Genomic DNA, 21014 nt, shown 5'->3' with positions numbered 1-21014 from the left:
CATAAAAACCAAACCAAAACTGCAAGAAATACTAAAGGGAGTTCTTTGGTTTGAAAATCAGTATCAGGTATCAACCCAAGACTAGAACACTGGTCAGAGCAATGAGAAGTCAACCCAGACAGGGAAATCAAAAAAATAAATCAAGATAAAAAAAAAGAAAGCTGCTGGTCTTCCAGCAGCCTCCTCAAATACCCACATACATGAGACACACAGAGTATGATGCTGAGAAATCCTACAAGGAACAAAACTTGCCCCACGTATATAGCAAAGCAATGGCAAAGCTGAAAATAAAACTGAAAAATCTAGATTCTTCTTAGTGACCTGTAGGGTCACTAAGTGACCACTATAGGGTCGGTATGAGTCAGAATCGACTCGAAGGCAATGGGTTTGTTTTTTTTTGTTTGTTTTTAGTGACTTATTTATTAAATTTTTCAGGTAGCATACCTCTTTGGCCTTCCACCTGCAACCATTTTTTATTTTGTTCTTATTTTGACTTTACAAAATTATAATTAGATTTACTAGGGCTCGACATCAATATACAATATGCATTTGTTTAAAGCAAACAACAAAAAGCTCTCCTTTCTCAATCTTTGGTATCTAATCTTCATGCATATTTATAAGTAGAATAAACAAGTACACATAAACAGCCATAAGCCCACCTCAATGGTTTTTTCCATCATGTAGATCTTTCCTTCCTTAACTAATATTGTCTCACCCCAAATAGCACCAAAGCTCTACAGAATCGAAGGAGCAAAAGGCATGGAAGTAAAAGAATCTACAAGGAAGACATTCTGATTCTAAAACCAATGGAGAATCAGCAAAGTAAAGAGACAATCTATAAACCAAAAATCCACTGCCACTGAGTCGATTCTGACTCATAGCAACCCTACAGGACAGAGTAGAATTGCCCCACAGAGTTTCCAAGGAGCGCCTGGTGGATTTCAACTACCGACCTCTTGGTTAGCAGCTGTAGCACTTAACCACTACGCCACCAGGGTTTCCAGACAATCTACAGAGTGGGCAAAATATTTGGTAGCCATGTATCTGAGAAAGGATTAATATCCAGAATATTTAAAAGAACTCCTACAGCTGGTTGAACGTACACGGGAAATCCAGGGTGGAAAAGAGGAATGTGCAGTCACATTATAGGGATAGCAGCTAGGGTCACATAACGATGCATGTAGAAGTTTTTGTATGAGAAACTAACTTGAGCTGTAAACTTTAACCTAAAACCAAACACACTGCCGTCAAGTCGATTCTGACTCATAGCAACCCTCCCTATAGGACAGAGTAGAACTGCCCCATAGAGTTTCCAAGGAGTGCCTGGCGGATTCGAACCGTCAATCTCTTGGTTAAGAGCCATAGCACTTTACCACTACGCCACCAGGGTTTCCAACTTTAGCACCTAAAGTACAATAAAAAAAAAAAAAAGAACTCCTACAACTCAACAACAAAAAGACAACCCAGTTAAAAATGGGCACAGGTCTTTAACAGACATTTTTCCAAAGAAGATATACAAATGGCCAATACACAGAAGAAAAGATGCTCAAAATCATTAGTCATTAGGGAAATGCAAATCAAAATCACAATGATACCACTTCGCACTCACTAAAACAACCCATTGAGTTGATTTCACTCATAGCTACACCCACTATGATGGCTAATATCCTAAAAACAGAAAATAACAATTGTTGGTGAGGATGTGGAAAACTTGGAACCCTCCTGCTTTGCAAGTGGAAATGGAAAATGGTGCAGCCGCTCTGGAAAACAGTTTGGCGGTTCCTCAAAAAATTAAACATGGAATTATCACATGACCCAGCAATTCCACTGCTATATACATAGCAAAAAGGCTTGAAAGTTGGGACTCAAATAGATATGTGTCCACCAATGTTCACTGCAGCATTATTCACAATAGCCAAAAGGTGGAAACCACCCAAATTTTCATTTAACAGACGAATGGATGAACAAAATGTGGTATAATACATACAGCAGAATATTATTCAGCCATAAAGAGAAATAAATTCTGCATGCTACAACATGGATCAATCCTGAAAACATTATGCTAGCTGAAATAAACCAGCTGTAAAAGGAAAAATTTCCTATGGTCTCATTTATGTGAAACATGAACAATAAGCAAATACATAGAGATAAATGTTTATTAGTGGTTATCAGAGGTTGAAGAGAATAGAGTGGGAAGTTACTGCTTAAGGGGTACTGGGTTTCTGTTTGGGATGATGGATAACATTTGGAAATGAACAGTGGTGAAGGCTGCACAACATGGAGAATGTAATTAATACTACTTAATTATACACTTAAAATTAGTCAAAATGGCAAATGTTTTATTACATATATTTTACCACAACATACTTTTTAAAAAATAAAGACCAAAGGAGAGAGAAAAAGAGCAAAGAGATACATTTCACTATAATTTAAATATCACAAGTATGGTCTACTTATCAGGAGTGGTCATCAAGGTTGCTGAAGACATGAGTGCTGCCCAGATTCAATTCCATGAACACGTCCCCTTCTTTGGGGTCCCCTTGCTCATATCCCTCCATTATACACAAAAATCTTTTCCCCAAAAATTTTTGGTAGGAGGAGGAATCAGAGACATGTTGACACCAGTGTATGTATACCTCAAAGTCTTCTTCTAAAACCTAATAACTAAGAAATTGAGAGTAAGAAAACCCTTCCCTGAGCTAGCTTTATACCAGCCACAAAATAACATAAAAAGGCAGAATGTCCAAAGCCAACTTCAGACAGGGATTGGACTGGACTATGGAATAGAACATGATACTGGTGAAGAATGAGCTTCTTGGATCAAGTAGACGCATGAGACTATGTTGGTATCTCCTGTCTGGAGGGGAGATAAGAGAGCAGAGGGGGTCAGAAGCTGGCCAAATGGGCATGAAAATAGAGAGTGGAGGGAAGACGTGTGCTGTTTTATTAGGGGGAGAACAATCAGGAGTATACAGCAAGGTGTATGTAAGTTTTTGTAAGAGAGATTGACTTGATTTATAAACTTTTACTTAAAGCACAATAAAAATAAAATAAAAACGGCAGAATGGTTATATAGGTAATTCTAGGAAAAAGAAAAATAAAACAATCTTATTTCTAATCATGCTTTAAATCTATTTTGAAATAAAGTAGGAAATAAATAAAAACATATTTTTAATCAATTCTTTTGGTATAGGAAACAGTAGGAAAGAGAAGCAGGCCATCCTCATAGCAAGAGAGAAAAAGCATTCCCTCAGGGACTTCCTTATCTCAAACCATAAAAGTTTTCAAAACTAGTTCAGTACTATAAGAATCACTAAGATGAGTTTAACTTTTACAGATCAACTGTGGCCCGTAAAAGAAAATCACTGACTTATGAATTCATGATCGACTTCGAAAGCAGTTAAAAAATTACATGTGAGAGTTGCTTAAAATAATAGAGGGCAGGAGATACAGAAGTAAAATACAATTGAACACGTGTGCTAACTGCTGAAGCTGGGTGTTGAGAACACAGAGATTTACTAGTTTTTTTTTATGCTTGAAGTTTTACATAATAAAAAAATTTAAGTCTAAAATAGTGTATGAAAAAGAAAATTCACAAAATAGCACAAATACAGAGATTACAAATACGTTAATACATATGTCAAGTTATAGGAGTCCCGATGGCACAAATAATCAAGTGCTTGGCTACTAACCGAAAGGTTGGCAGTTCGAACCCACCAGCACCTCTGTGGAAGAAAAGACCTCTACAGGAGAAAGACCTGTAAAGATTAGAGCCTAGGAAACCCTACGGGGCAACTCTACTCTGTCCTATAGGATCTCTATGAGTCAGAATCAACTGGATGGCACACATCAACAACAACATGTCAAGTTATAAAGGTAACAAGTTTAATGAGTGTACCTGGAATGAGATAAATTGAATTAAATGTTCATTGTTTATACTTTTTACCTGAAAAGTTCCCAAAATACCTTCCCAAAAATAAAATAAATTTGGTGACACCACCCTAGGCTCATCCCAAAGCTCTTCTCTCCCCAGTAGATCAGGGTCCAGGGGCACCAGAACTCAGGCACCACAACAGTTTCTCTCACCTCCTGAGGCAGCTCCAGCTTTGACCGGTCATCCAGACCATTGGAATGCAAGCCCATCAGGTATGGAACAGGAGCATCTAAGAAATGTAGGAGAGAAGCCGGGAGAATAGGGACATAGACATGCTGCCACTGGAAAGGAAACATGAGAGCTGTAATTGTCTCTGCCACGGTCATCAGTCTCTGGTAATCTAGGTTGAAGAAAAAAAAAACACACATACACAAACCAAATAGTCAAATACAAGACACTTCCCAAACAGTAAATTAAAACCTTCAAAACAATTCTGCGTTTAAAAAGAATAAAGATAAATTCGACAACGGTATACTCAGAGAATGATTCCCTTGTAGGTATCAGACAGACAATCCATAGATCTCAATGGAGTACAAATTGAAATATACCCCTACACATGCCCTGCTAGTAATAAAATTTAACATAGAAATAAAAGTCATCAATAGCACCTTGCTCCAAACACTAAATCAGAATATTATGTAGATTCTCTTAAAATGCGGTGGTGAAGTGAAGTGAAATTCAATCTCCATTCTGCATGGATTCCAAAAATAGGCTAATTCACCTCTCAATATTTCTGCAGTACATTCTGAAAGGATCTGACGTTAGCTGTGCCTTCAATATCAAGTACGGAGAACCACTAAGCATGCAGAAGCTGAATTTCCACACTCTGCCAGTCTGCCCTATACCTGGCAGCCACTTCTGAATGGGAACAGCATAAGTAACATTTTAACACTTCAGTAACAAGCTTTCCTAGAACTTGAAAGACGCAGAGGGTTGACTTCAGTGGCTCAAAATTCTTGCTCTAGATCAAAGACCATAGTCTGAAAGGGAAGGCTTGTGCTCAAAGTTTAGTTTTTCTTCAGAATGTAATTTTCTAGAACTCTTTTAAAAATGGCTAATAAATCAGGTGGACACTTGAGACCGTGCTGGCATCTCCTGTCTGGAGGGGAGACAGGAGGGTAGAGAGGGTTAGAAACTGGCAAAATCATCACGAAAGGAGAAGACTAGAAGGAGGGAGCGGGCTGACTCATTAGGGGGAGAGTAAGTGGGAGTATGGAGTAAGCTGTATATAAGCTTATATGTGACAGACTGACTTGATTTGTAAACTTGCACTTAAAGCACAATAAAAATTATTTTTAAAAAATAGCTAATACACTGGCAAAGCCAATAAAATGGACTGGTTAAAACTGAAATTTAGTAAATTACTACTCATAAATGGTATGATGCTTTCAGGCATTTAGGGACAAAGCAGGAACATAAATTTTAAAACCATATGAGTAATATCCTCTGGAATGGTTGATTTATTCACTAAAAACCCAGCCCACTATTTAAGCAAAACATAGCTTGGTTCATAAAAGAATTATAAGTACAAAACACTATCCAGAAAATGAAGACGTCTGAATAGCTCACTAATAAAGCTTTGAAAGCTGTCCATCACCTTGCTCCTGGTTAAGAACATGACCTAGAAAGAATTTTTTTTTAACTAATAATGCAAACAAATAGAAATGAATAACTTAAAATTCATTATTTTGAATACACTTCAGTAAAGTGCTTCAGAGGCTTCTTTGGGGAAACAGATAAGTGAAGTGACAAATCAGTGGGTAAAATTGAGCTCAGAGTTTCAATCACCAATAATAAAAAAATAATACAACTGGTTTAGAAGAAGGATAAAGGAGCAAGAACTCTATCATATTCACTAAAGATCTGGGGCAAGCTCTAGTAAGAGTTCTAAAGAGGGTCTATCTCATTTTTTCACGGTGCCCACATGAAGCATTCCCACATGAAAAACTATTTATAGTAAGGACACACCACCCATTAAAGCAAGGACAAAAACATTTCCCAAATCATAGAAAACATGTCTTCAGGATCAACTTAGAAAATCTACTTATCACTTCAGAAAAAGTATTTAGTCCTACATAAAAGCAAGGAACAACTGAGTAACAAAATTCAGGCCACTGCAAGTTCTACCTTCAGGCTCTGCTGTGATGTCTTAATTCCACTGGCTCCCTGGACACCTCTACTTGCTTGCCTGCTTTCTGCTGAAACCCTCACGCTCTACTATTACTCTAACAACTATTACTAAGAAGAATTCTAATGATCCTCCAAACCAAACCTCAATTCTTGTATTTTTTCAGTTCTTTTTTCTAGATAGGAATGTCAGTAAATAGTCAACCCAAGAGCAATAATCTTGACAATCTCAGACATCACAAGAATATAATTCAAAATTAAGATAAATCAAAAGAATGTAAAAGTGTGGGAGAAAAGCAAAAGGAGCGGAAAAAACCTTCAAGTGATATTCTAAAGCTGAAGGTCTAGTCCTACTACACTCCAAAACTGGCTCTTTAACACATATTTTAGATAAATGTTTGGCTAAGTAATTCCCCTCACCGCCTACACGTTCAGTGCATATGTAAACACACACACACACCCCATTTCTGGATTTAAAAAAATAAAAGCAAGAAGTACCAGAGGCCTTCTCAATCACCAAAAAACCAAAAAGCTTCCTCTTTCCCTTAGCCAAAGTCAATAAAGCTTGTGCCACTTCTTTATGTGGCTGCCATTCCTGACAAGTCTGCTCAGGGGCAATAACATCTCAGAGTGGGTCAACAAGTAAAGGAGTCAGTGAAATGCTTTTGTCATGGAGGCTTTCTGGGCACTGGAATATGCCTACAGTATCTGGGAACATCTACTCTATAACCATAAAACAGGGCAAGCTGGAGCGAAGGAAACTAGAAGTCAAGTTCTAATTTTCCCCCTACTCTTATAGGATGAATCTAATCTAGTATCTGAGACTCGGACCGTTTATTTCTGCTACTAGCAGACAACTGTCTGTTCTCTCACAGTTCCCATAATGTCGTAGTGAGCAATTACTTTTAACAAAAAGGAGATGATGCATAGCTCGATGGGATTACCACCACCATCACTCTTGAGTGGTGAGAAGAGAGGAATCAGCACATTTTTATGACTTGTCTCTGTGCAGAAAGAGGGACAACTCTTAATGTATTAGATTTGGGATCACTCTACAGATAAGTGGAGGCCTGATGGAGCAGTGTTATGGCTGCTAACCAAATGGTTGGCAGTTTGACTCCACCAACCGCTCCTTGGAAACCCTAGGGGACAGTTCTACTCTGTCCTATAGAGTCACTATGCGTCGGAATCGACTTGATGGCAATGGGTCTTGGACGTGTGTACAGATAAGCCCACTCTGAAACAAACTACAGGATACCTTCTGCATATTAGAAACTGAATATATAAACTTTCCCTGCATATTCACACTTGTGTGAAAACTGTATAACAAAAATATTTATCATAGTACTCTTTGTACCTAGGAAACAGCCTAATCTATATGTCTTGCTATCTCTAAGATACATATCAAATGAAAAAAGCAAGGTGCTAAACAATAATCGTTATTAAGTGCCAACCAGCTGATTTTGACACAGAGTAACCCCATGTAACAGAGCAGTACTGCCCCATAGGGATTTCTTGGCTGTCATCTCTACAGAAGCAAATCATCAGGTCTTTGGCCTGCCCAGTCACTGAGTAGGTTCGAAACGCCAAGCTTTCAGTTAGCAGCTGAGTGCTTAACAGTTTGTGCCACAAAGACTCCTTAAACAATAAGTAGTCCCATTTGTGTTGTTTTTAAAAAGCATGTATGTTTTTATATGCTTGACTATGTCTGGAAGGAAATGGGAAGAGGAAACGGTGGTAACCTCCCTGAAGGAAAGCCAAGGGCCAGAGGTAGAAATCTTATCTCTATTATATATTCTCTTGTAATGTTTTAAATTTTTTTTTTAATTTTTGATTCCATATGATTAAAATGCTTTTTATGTGTTTTAGTTTAATATACCATATATATCACACGTACATGTATAACTTTTAAAAAATTAAAATTAACACAAGTATATTTAACACCTAACATAAAAAATGGTACATTTTTAAAAATATTTGAGGGAAAAGCATTAAAAAATTGAGAGATTGTTCACTTCTCAGGTGTAAGATTCTAGGTCAAAGAAGGGGAAACTCAACTTTCTCTTCATTGTCCACATATTATTTATTTGTTTTAAAAAACTATTATTTTCATTAGGGATAACTCAAGAAACATGCTCTCTGGGCTTCCACAGGAGAAGAGAGGGAAGGAGATTTCAACTTATTTAGTAATAGTTTTGATTTTTAACCTTGAGCCCATATTTCTTTTGTAATTAAAAAACTAGTTTAGGCCCCCAGACCGTCTGTAGGCCCAGGACCAGAACCATTCCCAAAGCCAACTCTTCAGACAGGGATTGGACTGGACAATGGGTTGGAAAGGGATGTTGGTGAGGAGTGAGCTTCTTGGATCAGGTGGACACTTGAGACTATGTTGGCATCTCCTCCCTGGAGGGGAGATGACAGGGTAGAGGGGGTTAGAAGCTGGTGAAATGGACATGAAAAGAGAGAGTGGAGGGAGGGAGCAGGCTGTCTCATTAGGGGGAGAGCAATTGGGAGTACGTAGCAAGGTGTATATAAGTTTTTGTGTGAGAGACTGACTTGATTTGTAAACTTTCACTTAAAACACCATTTAAAACAAAAACTGGTATAGATTTTTAAATTACAAACATCTCTTACCAACCTCCACTTTATGAACTCACTGTATTAATTGATTTTCCTCATTCTCTCAGTAAAGCATATGTTGCTTCCACTCATTGAACTGTATGCTTAACAAAAGTCAGTTGTATTTGTCCCCAAACTTGTTTGTGCTAGTTGAACTTACTGCTAGATTACATAATTTAACCAAATATTATATAAATGAATGGCAAAATCTGAAGGCAGAAAGAAAAAACTGTTGCTTCTATGAAAACAAAATTAAATGCTTTAAAAAGACTCATTAACATGAAGTTGCTAAAAAATACTGTAACTGAATTAGGTATATTTAAGTGCAATAAACTAAGTGCAAAAAAACTAGGGAAAATTATAAAAGTCAAGAGGTAGCCTCCACTCACATTCTTTTGCAAGGTTCTTAAGTTTTCCCTACTTTAAAAAAAAAAAAGTAACTGGAAATCCTAGTAAATGCATTATGAGTATAATTTATGTAAGAAAAATACCACATATAATTAGTCAACCCATAATCAAGGGATATTCCTGGACCTTATATCAAAAGACTGGTGACTGTACATTAATGTTTCAAGTTAAAATGTATAATAGATTTATATATTATTTTTAGGATCCCCAGACTTAACTGCTTGTTCAATTATCTAATCAACTAGCCTACTAGATCACATTAGATAAAGAGCTTCTGTTCTCTATGTAATTTTAAAACAACCACTAAAAAATTATGCTATTAAAAAAAAGAGGGGGAGGGAGACTTCTATTCTCTACATGGACCGAAGAAATATTATCTAGAAATAAAACGACCTACAAATAATGAAAATACTTACTGCTTAAAACTGCCAGTTCAATCATCCAAAGGGTAAACACTTTTAGAATCTTATAATTTAACCTGAATTTCTTTTCCCTAAGTAACGCCTCTTTTCTGTTCAGAAGGCAGAAAATGCAGCAGACAACAACTGTGAATGATGAAGGTGTGTTTTTGAAGGGCCAGAGATTTTGGTCCATATAAGGATAATTTCTTTGAATCATAAATAAAAATGATTTTAAGAAAACTAACCTGAATTGTTTAAAGCATACCATTAAAAATAGAGACCATAACCTACATGCAATAAAAGGCAATCCACTCCATTTTAGCCTCAGCCATGCTCAGCAATGTCCAGGAAGAGTTACTGAAAAATGCTTTTTCTTGCCCATGTTAAGCATAACTTTAGGTTCTGAATTCAATTTGACTCTACATACAAACCTTCTCAACTGCCTTCAAATCTCTTGAAATTTTTCTTATAAATAACCCATATTCTGGGAAATACAGAAGGGGCTCTGACAGAAAAGCATCACTTATCGTACTTTTGGTTTTAATTTTCCTTTTCTAGCCTCTAACAATTCCTACTGTATGACGGGTACCTAAATGCCAGCTGCACCTTCTAACACATTGATTATCTGGTTTCCTCCTCTCTGCTCTGTTTTAAACCAGTCTTCAGGCTATTCAACTCAGTCTGTCTCAAAGTATTTTTATCAAGCTCCACCCAAGAGACAGTGACTAGGAAAGTAACATGACATTCCTAGAGGCAGGAGTCTACAATTTCACATTTTAAACCAAAAGTTGCAAAGTGAAGCCTCAAGGAATATGTTCAGCCTTTTTGTTTTGGCCTGCACAGTGTTTAACATGAACATTGCTGCAAACGTTTCAAAATCAGAGATTTCATGTAAAAAAAAAAAAAAAAAGCTGAGTTGTCATTAAAAACTAGAATATCTAGTAACATTAGTCAGCTTTCCCACAAGGAACTGGAAACCCTGGTGGCAACTATTAGTAGTTAAAAGCTTCGGCTGCTAACCAAAAGGTCAGCAGTTCAAATTCACCAGGCACTCCTTGGAAACCCTATGGGGGAGTTCTACTGTGTCCTGTAGGGTCGCTGTAAGTCAGAATCAACTCAACGGCAATGGGTCTGGTTTGGTTTTTAGTAAGCGGCTGTCCACTTTAGATGCGTTGTGTGCTCTTCAATTCAATACAATCTCCATTACTTCACCTTCAAACTACATCCAGAATTCAACCATTTCATACCACTTCACTGTTTTACTCCCACCCAACATCGTCTCTCACTGAGATTATTACAATGGCCTCCTTACTGGACTATGCTTTTCTCCATTCCCTGTTTGGGGATATACTCATAGCACAGTGGCTAAAGTGATCCTATTAAAAACATAAGTTCATTCATTACCAAACATTCACTGAGCACCAATTAAATACCAGGCACTTTTCTAATGCTTGGAATACATCAGTAAACAAAAAAACAAAAATCTCTGCCCTCATCAAGGTTAAACATCATTCCTCAGCTTAAAGTCTTCCTATGTCCACAGGCCAAATCTGAGATAACTGGAGCATCAAAAATAAATATACTAATGGATAATAACTCACTGAATAAAATAAAAATCTATGAGTCCATAAATAACAAGCAAGGGAGAAGGGAAAGCTCTTCCTTATAGTAGAATGCCAATTGACAAATACAGACAGAATACAGAATGCCAACTAATACTAGAATACTAGAGTTCGAAAACCACCATTTTGCAACCATCATACTAATAACTGATTCAGACTAGAAGCATCAGTTGATGTTAAAACTATTACGCAAAACTCTGAAGAAGAACAGGGTGTTTATAGAGTTTCAAAGAATCTCCCCACAAAGGGAAAAATGATAACTTTCCAGTGAAGACACCAGCAGATACCACCTTAACCAACTGACCAAATTAACATCACAAAAATGTAACAAACTGACATCATAGGCCTCCTGTAATGATAAAAATCAAATTATATGCCTCCTGATACAATGTACTGAAAAAAGCACAACACACTTCTGTGATATTCTAGCCCAAAATTTATAATTTGAATCCAATCATGCAGAAACATAAGACAAATCCAAATTGAGGGACATTCTACAAAATAACTTGCCTGTACTCTTCAATAATGTTAATGTCGTGAAAGACAAAAAAAAGGCTGAGTAATTGAGAACTAAAAGCAATGTATGCTACTGAATTGGATCCTGGAACAGGAATTTTATTTTAAATTATCATAACAGACATTATAGGATAGGTGCAAAATCTGACTACAGTATTATATAAATGTAAAATTCCTCAATTTGATAATCATACTATAGTTATATAATTTCATTCTTAAGAAATAAAAGCTGAAGCATTTAGGGGCCAAGGGACATGATGTCATGTCTGCAATAACTCTCAATGGTCCAGTTATGTTCACACACACACAGAAACACAGAGAGAGTAATAAATGAAATACAGCAAAATGTTAACAATTGGGGGATTTTGGGGAGGGTATAAAAGAGTTCTTTGAACACTTCTTGCAACTTGTCCATAAATTAGAAATTATTTCAAAATAAAAAGTTAAAAAAATCAAAACCTCTGATGGCTTCACATCTCAGAGTAAATGCCAAAGACCTTACAATGACCTGTAAGACCCTCTACAATCTGGCCTCCTGTTAAATCTCTAACACCATCTTCTACTATACTCCTGCCACAGAATGGAGTACACTCTAATCCGTCCATCCAGCTTCCTTACTGTTCTTGAACATACCCAGCACATTCTTGTCTCAGAACCTTTATACTTCCTGTGCCCTTCACCTGGAATACTTTTCCTACCTGGACCCACTAAGATGGATGGGTCACTGAGAGACGCCTAACCTAATCGCCTTATTAAAAAGTGAAACTTTCCTTCCCCAAATATTATCTCCCTTCCTGTTTTATTTTTCTCTATAGACCTTTTACCACCTTACATACTATATACCTTATTTATTTCATCATCTTTCTTCCCCCACTAAAATATAAGTTCCATTATAGCAAGGATTTTTATCTATTTTGTCCACCACTGTATCTCCAGCACTTGGAACAATGCCTGGCACACAGTAGGTGCTCAGCAAATATTTTGCGAATGAATAAATTTTATGTTACTTGTCTGGTTCATTTACTAGTCATCTGTTTCCTTCTGATCTACCTTACTGTCTTATATAAATCTGCTGTTCTCACTCAGTTACCCTCTCATTTATAAAAACAATTGTTATAACCAACAATATAAAGAAGCAACACATCTTCAGGTTTTCTCAATCACATAAGAAGATCACTATCTGCGAATCCTCAATTTTACTGTCAGGCTGAGGAAGGGGCAGAAGTAAACTCTGCAGAATAATAGAACTGAATTGATGAAAAGGTCAGCTTCCTGTGACATCACTGCTTGTTCCTCTTTTTAGTATCAACCAAAAAGGACATCAGAAGGCACGGTTCTCCTCCAAGACTGGAGTGCTCAACAAAAGTCACGATGACAGCCAGTTAAAAAAGTTAGCCCTCCCATGTTCCATCAGTTTGTCAACCACCACCCACCTGCAAAATACCTCGCTTTTGCTCAAACTCTTAATAGTCCTTAACATTTATAGTTAGCCCCACTGAGTGTGAATATGGAAAGAATGAAGGGCCCTATGCAGGCAGGGAAATCTACAGTAAACAATGACTTACGCTGTGAGTAGAGCAGGATTTGAAACTCCAGAAGGGCACAAGTAAAAAGCTGAAATACATTCTCCACCCCAAGCAGTTCAAAGACCTCTTTGACAGGAAAGTCAAAAAGGGGAAGCTCATTGGTACTTGGTCTCTGGCAGATTACTGGACCATAGACCCCAGAAAACTTCAAGGACCGGCCAGGAGGTGGGAGTGGCACCTCATAGAGTACGTTGTATATGTAGCTCTCAAGGGGCAGTGGAGGGGGCTGTGGTGAAGTGACTGCCTGGTGGAGCTGCTCCAGCACACTCCGACATGCCTTCATGAAGGACATGGGCGTGATGAGGCAGATACACTTAGAGACGTAGAGTGTGTCCCGACTAATGTCATAGGAGTTGAAGCGCTGCAGCTTGGTCCCAGGAGTGCCTTCACCATCCTCCATGACACTCTCGTCTCGGCCATCAACAGGGAGAGTATGTAGGACATCATACTCAGCATTGTGCATGTGATAGAGGGTCTGCATTGCACTACAGATCTGCTTGCTAGTGACCTCCTCATAAAAAGTGAGGGCAAACCCAAATGTCCGAGATCCATCCTCCCTTGTGATAATAAAAGCATGGAACTGAGGCTCCCTGGGATCAGCCTGGGTCTTGAATGCCAGCCCTTTGGGCATGCATAGCTGCAAAGACAACAAGAAAACAAGTAGTGAGAATACTCACTGCTAATCCTCTTTTCAGAACACCACTATTACTATTTATTCATTTATAGAGTACCTACTCTGCTGGGTATTTCGGATCCCAAGTGCAACTCAGCAAGATACCCACCCTAAACATCTCCCATTCAAATGCAAGACACACAAGTAAATAAAATTACAATGCAGGTAGAGACTAAAGTTTATTACTGGTTACAGGGTAGGTGGGAGACATAAATGGGGAATTATTACTTAGGGAACCCTGTGTTTCTGTGAAGAATGATAGAAAAATTTGGAAATGGATAGTGGTGATGGTTGTACCACATCATGAACATAATAATAATTAATGTCCTGATATTGTACACATAAAAGTGGCTGAAACGGCAAATGTTTTGTTATTTTAAAAAAACTACAATGCAGCCATCAGAGCTATACAGAAGTATATACAAAGTGACAGGAACACAGAACAGGCAACTCAGCCTGAGAGCATCAGAAAAAGCTTCACAGACGAAGTTATGTCAGATATCATCAGGTAGACAAAGGAAAGAGGGCATTTCAGGGATAGAAAAAAAAAATTGTGCAAAGATATGGAGGTAAAAGACAGCCTGGAGAATTTAGGAGATGGTGCTAGAATTATATCTAAAAACTAGAGAGATACAACTCTGTATCTAAAAATAAAATACATCTGTAAATAGTTTTAGACCCTTCCAGCTCATAAAATTCAGTCATCAATAAAACCTTGCCTTCTCATACCAAAAAGGGTGTGAAGATGACATAAACAGGATAAAGATGTACTTTTTTTTTTTTTTTTTTTTCACTTTAACTCAGATGAGTTATATAAAAAAAACTCAGGAGTATTAATCAAACCAACCTGAACCCGACTATACAAATGAAGTGCCAGCAGCCTGGGTTGTCAAATACAAGAACCAAATAATGTTACATTAGCCTTGAACTTGACTTGCCAAAGACGAGGTGTTTCTAGAATATGGCATGTTAAAATGAAATAAGCACTGTACTAGGAGTCAAAAAACTTGAGGCTAAGGCTCAATTTCCTCATCTGTAAAATGGGCATAATGCAGTCTATTCTGCCAACTTCACAGGGTTATTACATGCACAAACAAGAACATCCTAGTTTAAATACTCTAAAGAATATAAAATGGCATCAAAATTGTAATGGAGGCAGTACAAAAATGTGGCTCTGGAGATCAACTATGGAGTTCAAACTCCAGCTCAATTACTTATTAGCCATGTGACCTTGAACACACTATTTAACCTCTATAAAATATCTACGTGTGTGTACGTAAGCTAATTAATGTAAAACACTTATCGGATTACCCAGCACAAAGCGAATCCTCCATAAAGGTTAAATTATTCATATTAGTATTCTTCTACTTGAGATTTAAAATGCTGTCCTATCTCAAATTATGATGAAACAAAAATACTCATTTCTCCCATATTACTCAGATGTATATATACAATGCAGAATGAGAGAAAACTGCTTTAAACCTCACTCATCATGTTATCTTGATGCTATATATAAGCAATCAGTAGCTCAGTACCACAACCATGCATCTGACCCAACAAATTCATTGTGACTTTTAGCATATTTGATATATTTCAAATATTTGACATATTGATCAAAATGCAGAATCCTGAACAACATGCATTACTACTCCTCGTTCAAAGGTTACTGATACTTCGTGAGGCCACTGTTACCACAGTCTGGACTATTCTATCATAAATTATTCTGTAAATTACCTCATACTTGTAGCAAACAAATACTAACCATTCCCACTGCATCTTGGTCAAAAGGATTCCATTCTACATTCTCAGGATACCGGGCAAGGACCTTAGACTTGAATGTTCGTCTCAATGGTGTCTGCTCAAAATTTTCTCCTGCAAGAAAAACAATGAAGAAAATCATCTTCAAAAAGTCCCTTTAAATCACAGGGTTATGAACGCCTGAGCTTGGTAATCCAGCAGCAAGGTACAGAAAAAAAGGCAAGGGAGTTAGTATGCCAACCATCTAAGAATAGGAAAGGCATTAAAGTTATTAGGTCAGTAAAAAAACTGAAAAAGTTAGCATGGTTAATATTGGACACCACCAGCTGTCTTTGCATTTATTCAAAATAAATTATTACTACTAACTCAATGGTGAATTTTCTTTGGAGAGAGAAGAGAAAGCACAAGGAATGACAAAGGTGATATTTATCTTTTTTTCCCCACATTTAGTTTCCTTAAAGTCAACTAGTGACATCATAAACCACCAAAAACCCACTGAAGTTGAGTCAATTCTGACTCATAGCGACCCTATAGGACAGAGTAGAGCTGCCCCATGGAGTTTCCAAGGAGCACCTGATGGATTCGAACTGCCGACCTCTTGGTTAACAGCCATAGCACTTAACCACTACTCCACCAGGGTTTCCAGTGACATCACAGAAGCATAAACTATGTGAAATTTAGAATAAAATATGCATTCTATGATCTCTGAAAAAATGCAAAGAGACTAAAAGATACAAGAACATTAAGAAAGCAGATTTCAGGATAAATCTAATGAGCTATTTTGTCAATTCAGAATCATTTGAAATTTCTAAAATTCTCCTTTGTTTCCCCTTTCTCCCTCCTAAATACCTAAGAGGATACTGAAATAAGAAAATTCCAGTGAAGAGAATCAAAGAACCCACCACCTAGAGGGATAAAAACCTGAAAAATCTATTGGTCAAAAAGGACACAAGAAAGTTAGGTCGAAGGGTATAAAATGCCACTGGAGAGACAAACATAAGAACCACCAGAAAGCTTAGGGTGGTCTCAATTGTTTTGTTTTTACCTTCAGTCGTACTTGAAATGAAAGGGCTGGCACGATCCCTGGCTTTAGAAGCCTGTATGTACTGGCATAATGCTATATGATAAATGAAATAACAGAGTATTACAATAAAGCAGTGTTATTCAAACTTTTCTGACCATGACTCCAAAAAAAAAAAAACCACATTTTTACATCATGAAGCAATAAACACAGACATGTATGTATATATATACAAATTTACCCAAATAAAAATTTCACAAAATACTTACCCTTACTATGTACAATGCCCTCTCATATTTTCTACTCTCTTTGGTTAAGACAAAAAATGCTGATTGCAGATCTGACAGTCACAATTCATGATTTGAAAACTACTGTTCTTGTTAGCTGTCATCAAGTGACCCCCCATTCACAGCAACCCCATGCACAATGGGATCGGACCATCATGAGCCACAGGGTTTTTGCTGGCTGATTTTCAAAAGTAGATGACCAAGGCTTTCTTCCTAGTCTTAGTCCAGAACTCCGTTGAAACCTGTTCAGGATCACAACAACACGTAAGTGTCCACTGACAGATGAGCAGTTGCTCCGCTTGAGGTGCACTGGCCAGAAACTAAACCCAGGTCTGCCTCACAGAAAGTAAGAACTCTACCACTGAACCACCAAAACCATTATAACAGCATAAAATGGAATAGAGAGCTCAACAGATATCAAATTACTATAAAGTCATTAGTGCGTTATCTGAAAGTATACTGTCCCAGATATTGCTTTTCCTAAGGGGGTAGGGAGTGGGGGCAATTTAAATGCACCTAAGTATTTCAAACAAATAAAATTAGTAGGTGTCACAGGAAAATATACAGAAAATATGATCAAGGACAATTCAAATGAATTATCTAGTCACTGAGTAATCACATTATATAACAGCCTTAGATTCTGTAGGAGATAAAGATGAATCAGACAAACCACCAACCCTCACCTTTCTTACATAAGAAAGACCTATAAGAAAAAGAACATTTCATGGGGAGGTTATTATCTGGAAGGCATCAGACCTTCAGCCTATGTGGTCTAACCATTGAGAACACATTTGCACAGGATCCTGTTTGTAAGCTGGAGTTGACAGATCTAATTCTGTCCCAACCATAGTTTTTCTGAAGTCGTTCAGAACTCAAAGAGGCTGGGTGAAAAAGAGAACTTAGATAACTGGGAGCTCCTAAAAGTCAAACACCTATGCTCATCCAAAGACTTCACCAAAAGAGTAAAAAGATTACCCACAGATTGGGAAGAAGTTTTTAGCTATGACATTTCCGATCGTGGCATCTCTAAAATCTACACGTTACTGCAAAAACTCAACAACAAAAACACAAATAGCCTAATTTAAAAATGGGCAAAGAATATGAAGACACTTCACTAAAGATGACATTCAGGTAGCTAACAGATACATGAGAAAATGCTCACTCATTAGCCATTTGACAAATGCAAATCAAAACTACAATGAGGTGCCATCTCACTCCAACAAGGCTGGCATTAATCCAAAAAACACAAGATAATAAATGTTGGAGAGGTTATGGAGAGGCTGGAACACTTATATACTTCTGGTGGGAATGTACAATGGTACAACCACTTTGAAAATCGATTGGGCGCTTCCTTAAAAAGCTAGAAATAGAATTACCATATGATCCAGCAATCCCACTCCTTGGACTATAGCCTACAGAATTAAGAGCCTTTAGACGAACAGGTATATACGCACACCATGTTCAATGCAGCACTGTTTACAATAGCAAAAAGATGGAAATAACCAAGGTGCCTATCAATGGATGAATGGGTAAATAAATTACGGTATATTCGCACAATGGAATACTATCCATTGATAAAGAACAACAATGAATCTGTGAAACATTTCATAACATGGAGGAACCTGAAAGCCATTATGCGAGTGAAATTAGTCAATTAAAAAAGGACAAATATTGTATGAGACCACTATTATAAGGACTCAAGAAATAGTTCAAACAGAGAAGAAAATATTCTTTGGTGGTTATGAGGACGGGGGGAGAGGGGGATTCACTAATTAGATAGTAGACAAGAACTATTTTAGGTGACAGGAAGGACAACACACAATACAGGAGAGGTCAGCACAACTGGACAAAACCAAAAACAAACAAGTTTCCTGAATAAACTGAACACTTAGAACACCAGTGCAGCAGGTTTGGGGACCATGGTTTCAGGGGACATCTGTGTCAACGGGCATAATAAAATCTATTAAAACATTCAGCGTCCCATTTTGGAGAGTGTCGTCTGAGGTCTTAAACACTAGCAACAGCCATCTAAGATGCATCAACTGGTCTCAACCCACATGGAACAAAGGAGAATGACGAACACCAAAGACACAAGGTAAGTATGAACCCAAGAATCAGAATGGGCTGTATAAATCAGAGGCTACATCAACCTGAGACCAGAAGAACTAGATGGTGCCTGGCTATAACTGATGACTGCCATGTCAGGGAACACAACAGAGAATCCCTGAAGGAGTAGGAGACCAGTGGGATACAGCCTCAAATTCTCATAAAAAGACCAGACTTAATGGTCTGACTGAGACTAGAAGGACCCCAGAGGTGATGGTTCCAGAACTTCTGTTAGCCCAAGATAGGAACCATTCCCAAAGCCAACTCTGAAGACAGGGATTGAACTGGACTATATGACAGAAAATGCTACTGGTGAAGAGTGAGCTTCTTGGATCAAGTAGACACATTAGACTATGTGTACAGCTCCTGTCTGGAGGAGAGATGTGAAGGTTGAGGGGCACAGAAGCTAGTTGGCTGAATGGACATGGAAATACAGAGCGGAGAAAAGGAGTGTGTTGTCTCACTGGGGAAGAGCAACTATGAGTATATAGTAAGGTGTATACAAGGTTTTGTATGAGAGACTGATTTCTAAACTTTCACTCAAAGCACAATAAAAATTTTAAAAATAAAAATAAAAGAGGCTGGGTGATTAGTCAGGTAAAGATTCTGCACCATCACAGGATTGGGATGAGCCTTCTAGTCATACAATGCTTAAATCATCCCAGAGATACCTCAAATGTTTCTAAAAAAGAAGAGTTTATAATAACCCTAAAACACCTGTTTCGGAAACTATTAATAATTTCATTCATAAAGTTATTGCTTTTGTAACTAAAACCTTCCCTTCCAAACAATAAAACATTGCTGAAAGAAATTAAAGAAGACCTAAATAGAGGAGTCCCTGGGTAGTGCAAATGGTTAAGCAATCAGCTACTAACCAAAAGGTTGGCAGTTTGAATCCACCCAAGGGTACCTCAGAAGAAAGCCCTAGCAATCTTTCAAAAGATCACAGCCAGTGAAAACTCAAGAAGTGCAATTCTACTCTCAAACACATGGGCTCATCATGAGTCTGACTTGACGGCAACTGGTTTTTAAATAAATGGAAACACATTTCATGTTTATGGATTGGAAGAAAATACTGTTAAGATGTCAATATTGCTCAAAGTGATCCATAAATTCAAGGAAATCCCTATCAAAATTACTTCTTTGTAGAAATGGAAAAGCTAATCCTCTAATTTTTCTGGAATTGCAGGGGGCCCTTGTCATAGTCATCTAGTACTGCTCTAACAGAAATACCAAGAGTGGATGGCTTTAAGAAAGAGAAGTTTATTCTCTCACAGTCTAGTAGGCTGTAAGTCCAAATTCAGGGCGTCAGCTCCAGGGGAAGGCTTTCTTTCTCTGTCAGCTCTGGAGGAAGGTCCTTCTCATCTATCTTCCCCTGGACTAGGAGCTTCTCCAAGCAGGAACACCAGGTCCAAAGGACACACTCTGCTCCCAGCACTACTTTCTTGCTGGTATGAGGTCCTCAACACTCTGCTTGTTTCCCCTTCCTTTTATCTCTTGTAAGATAAAAGGTGGAGCAGGACATACCTCAGGCAAACTCCCTTTACACTGGATCAGGGATGTGACCTGGGCAAGACATTACATCCCACCCTAATCCTCCTTAGCCACAGGAGAGATTGTGATTTATAACACATAGGAAAATCACAAAATATAGGACACCCACACAACGCTGGGTATCATGGCCTAGCAAAGTTAACAGATATTTTGGGGGAATGCAATTCAATCCGTGACAGCCCTGAATAGCCAAAGTGGTACTGAAAAAGAAGAATAAATTAGGAGGACTCACACTTCCTGATTTCAAAATATACCATAAAGTTACAGTAGTCAAAACAATCTGGTACTGGTATAATAATAGACACAAAGACCAGTGGAGCCCTGGTGGTGCAGTGGTTAAGAGCTACAGCTACTAACTAAAAAGGTCAGCAGTTTGAATTCCACCAGCTGCTCCTTGAAAAC

General features: G+C 37.8%; 1 protein-coding gene across 7 annotated transcripts in view; it reads right to left on the bottom strand.

The window, feature by feature from the left end:
* DENND5A (DENN domain containing 5A) overlaps positions 1-21014 on the bottom strand; it is a 111348-nt gene that overhangs the window by 55932 nt on the left and 34402 nt on the right. For all 7 annotated transcript variants that reach the window (XM_064288457.1, XM_064288454.1, XM_064288458.1 and 4 more), the window contains exons 2-5: positions 16690-16761; positions 15649-15758; positions 13193-13850; positions 4087-4274 (exon numbers count right to left, since the gene is read on the bottom strand). In XM_064288457.1, the coding sequence (XP_064144527.1) occupies positions 4087-4274; positions 13193-13850; positions 15649-15758; positions 16690-16761 (1028 nt within the window). The remainder of the gene's footprint in view (positions 1-4086; positions 4275-13192; positions 13851-15648; positions 15759-16689; positions 16762-21014) is intronic.

This window comes from Loxodonta africana, chromosome 7 (genome assembly GCF_030014295.1).
Source record: "Loxodonta africana isolate mLoxAfr1 chromosome 7, mLoxAfr1.hap2, whole genome shotgun sequence".
NCBI lineage: Eukaryota > Metazoa > Chordata > Mammalia > Proboscidea > Elephantidae > Loxodonta > Loxodonta africana.
The sequence above is the reverse complement of the archived record's forward strand: the minus strand, read 5'-3'. Positions and strand labels throughout refer to the sequence as shown.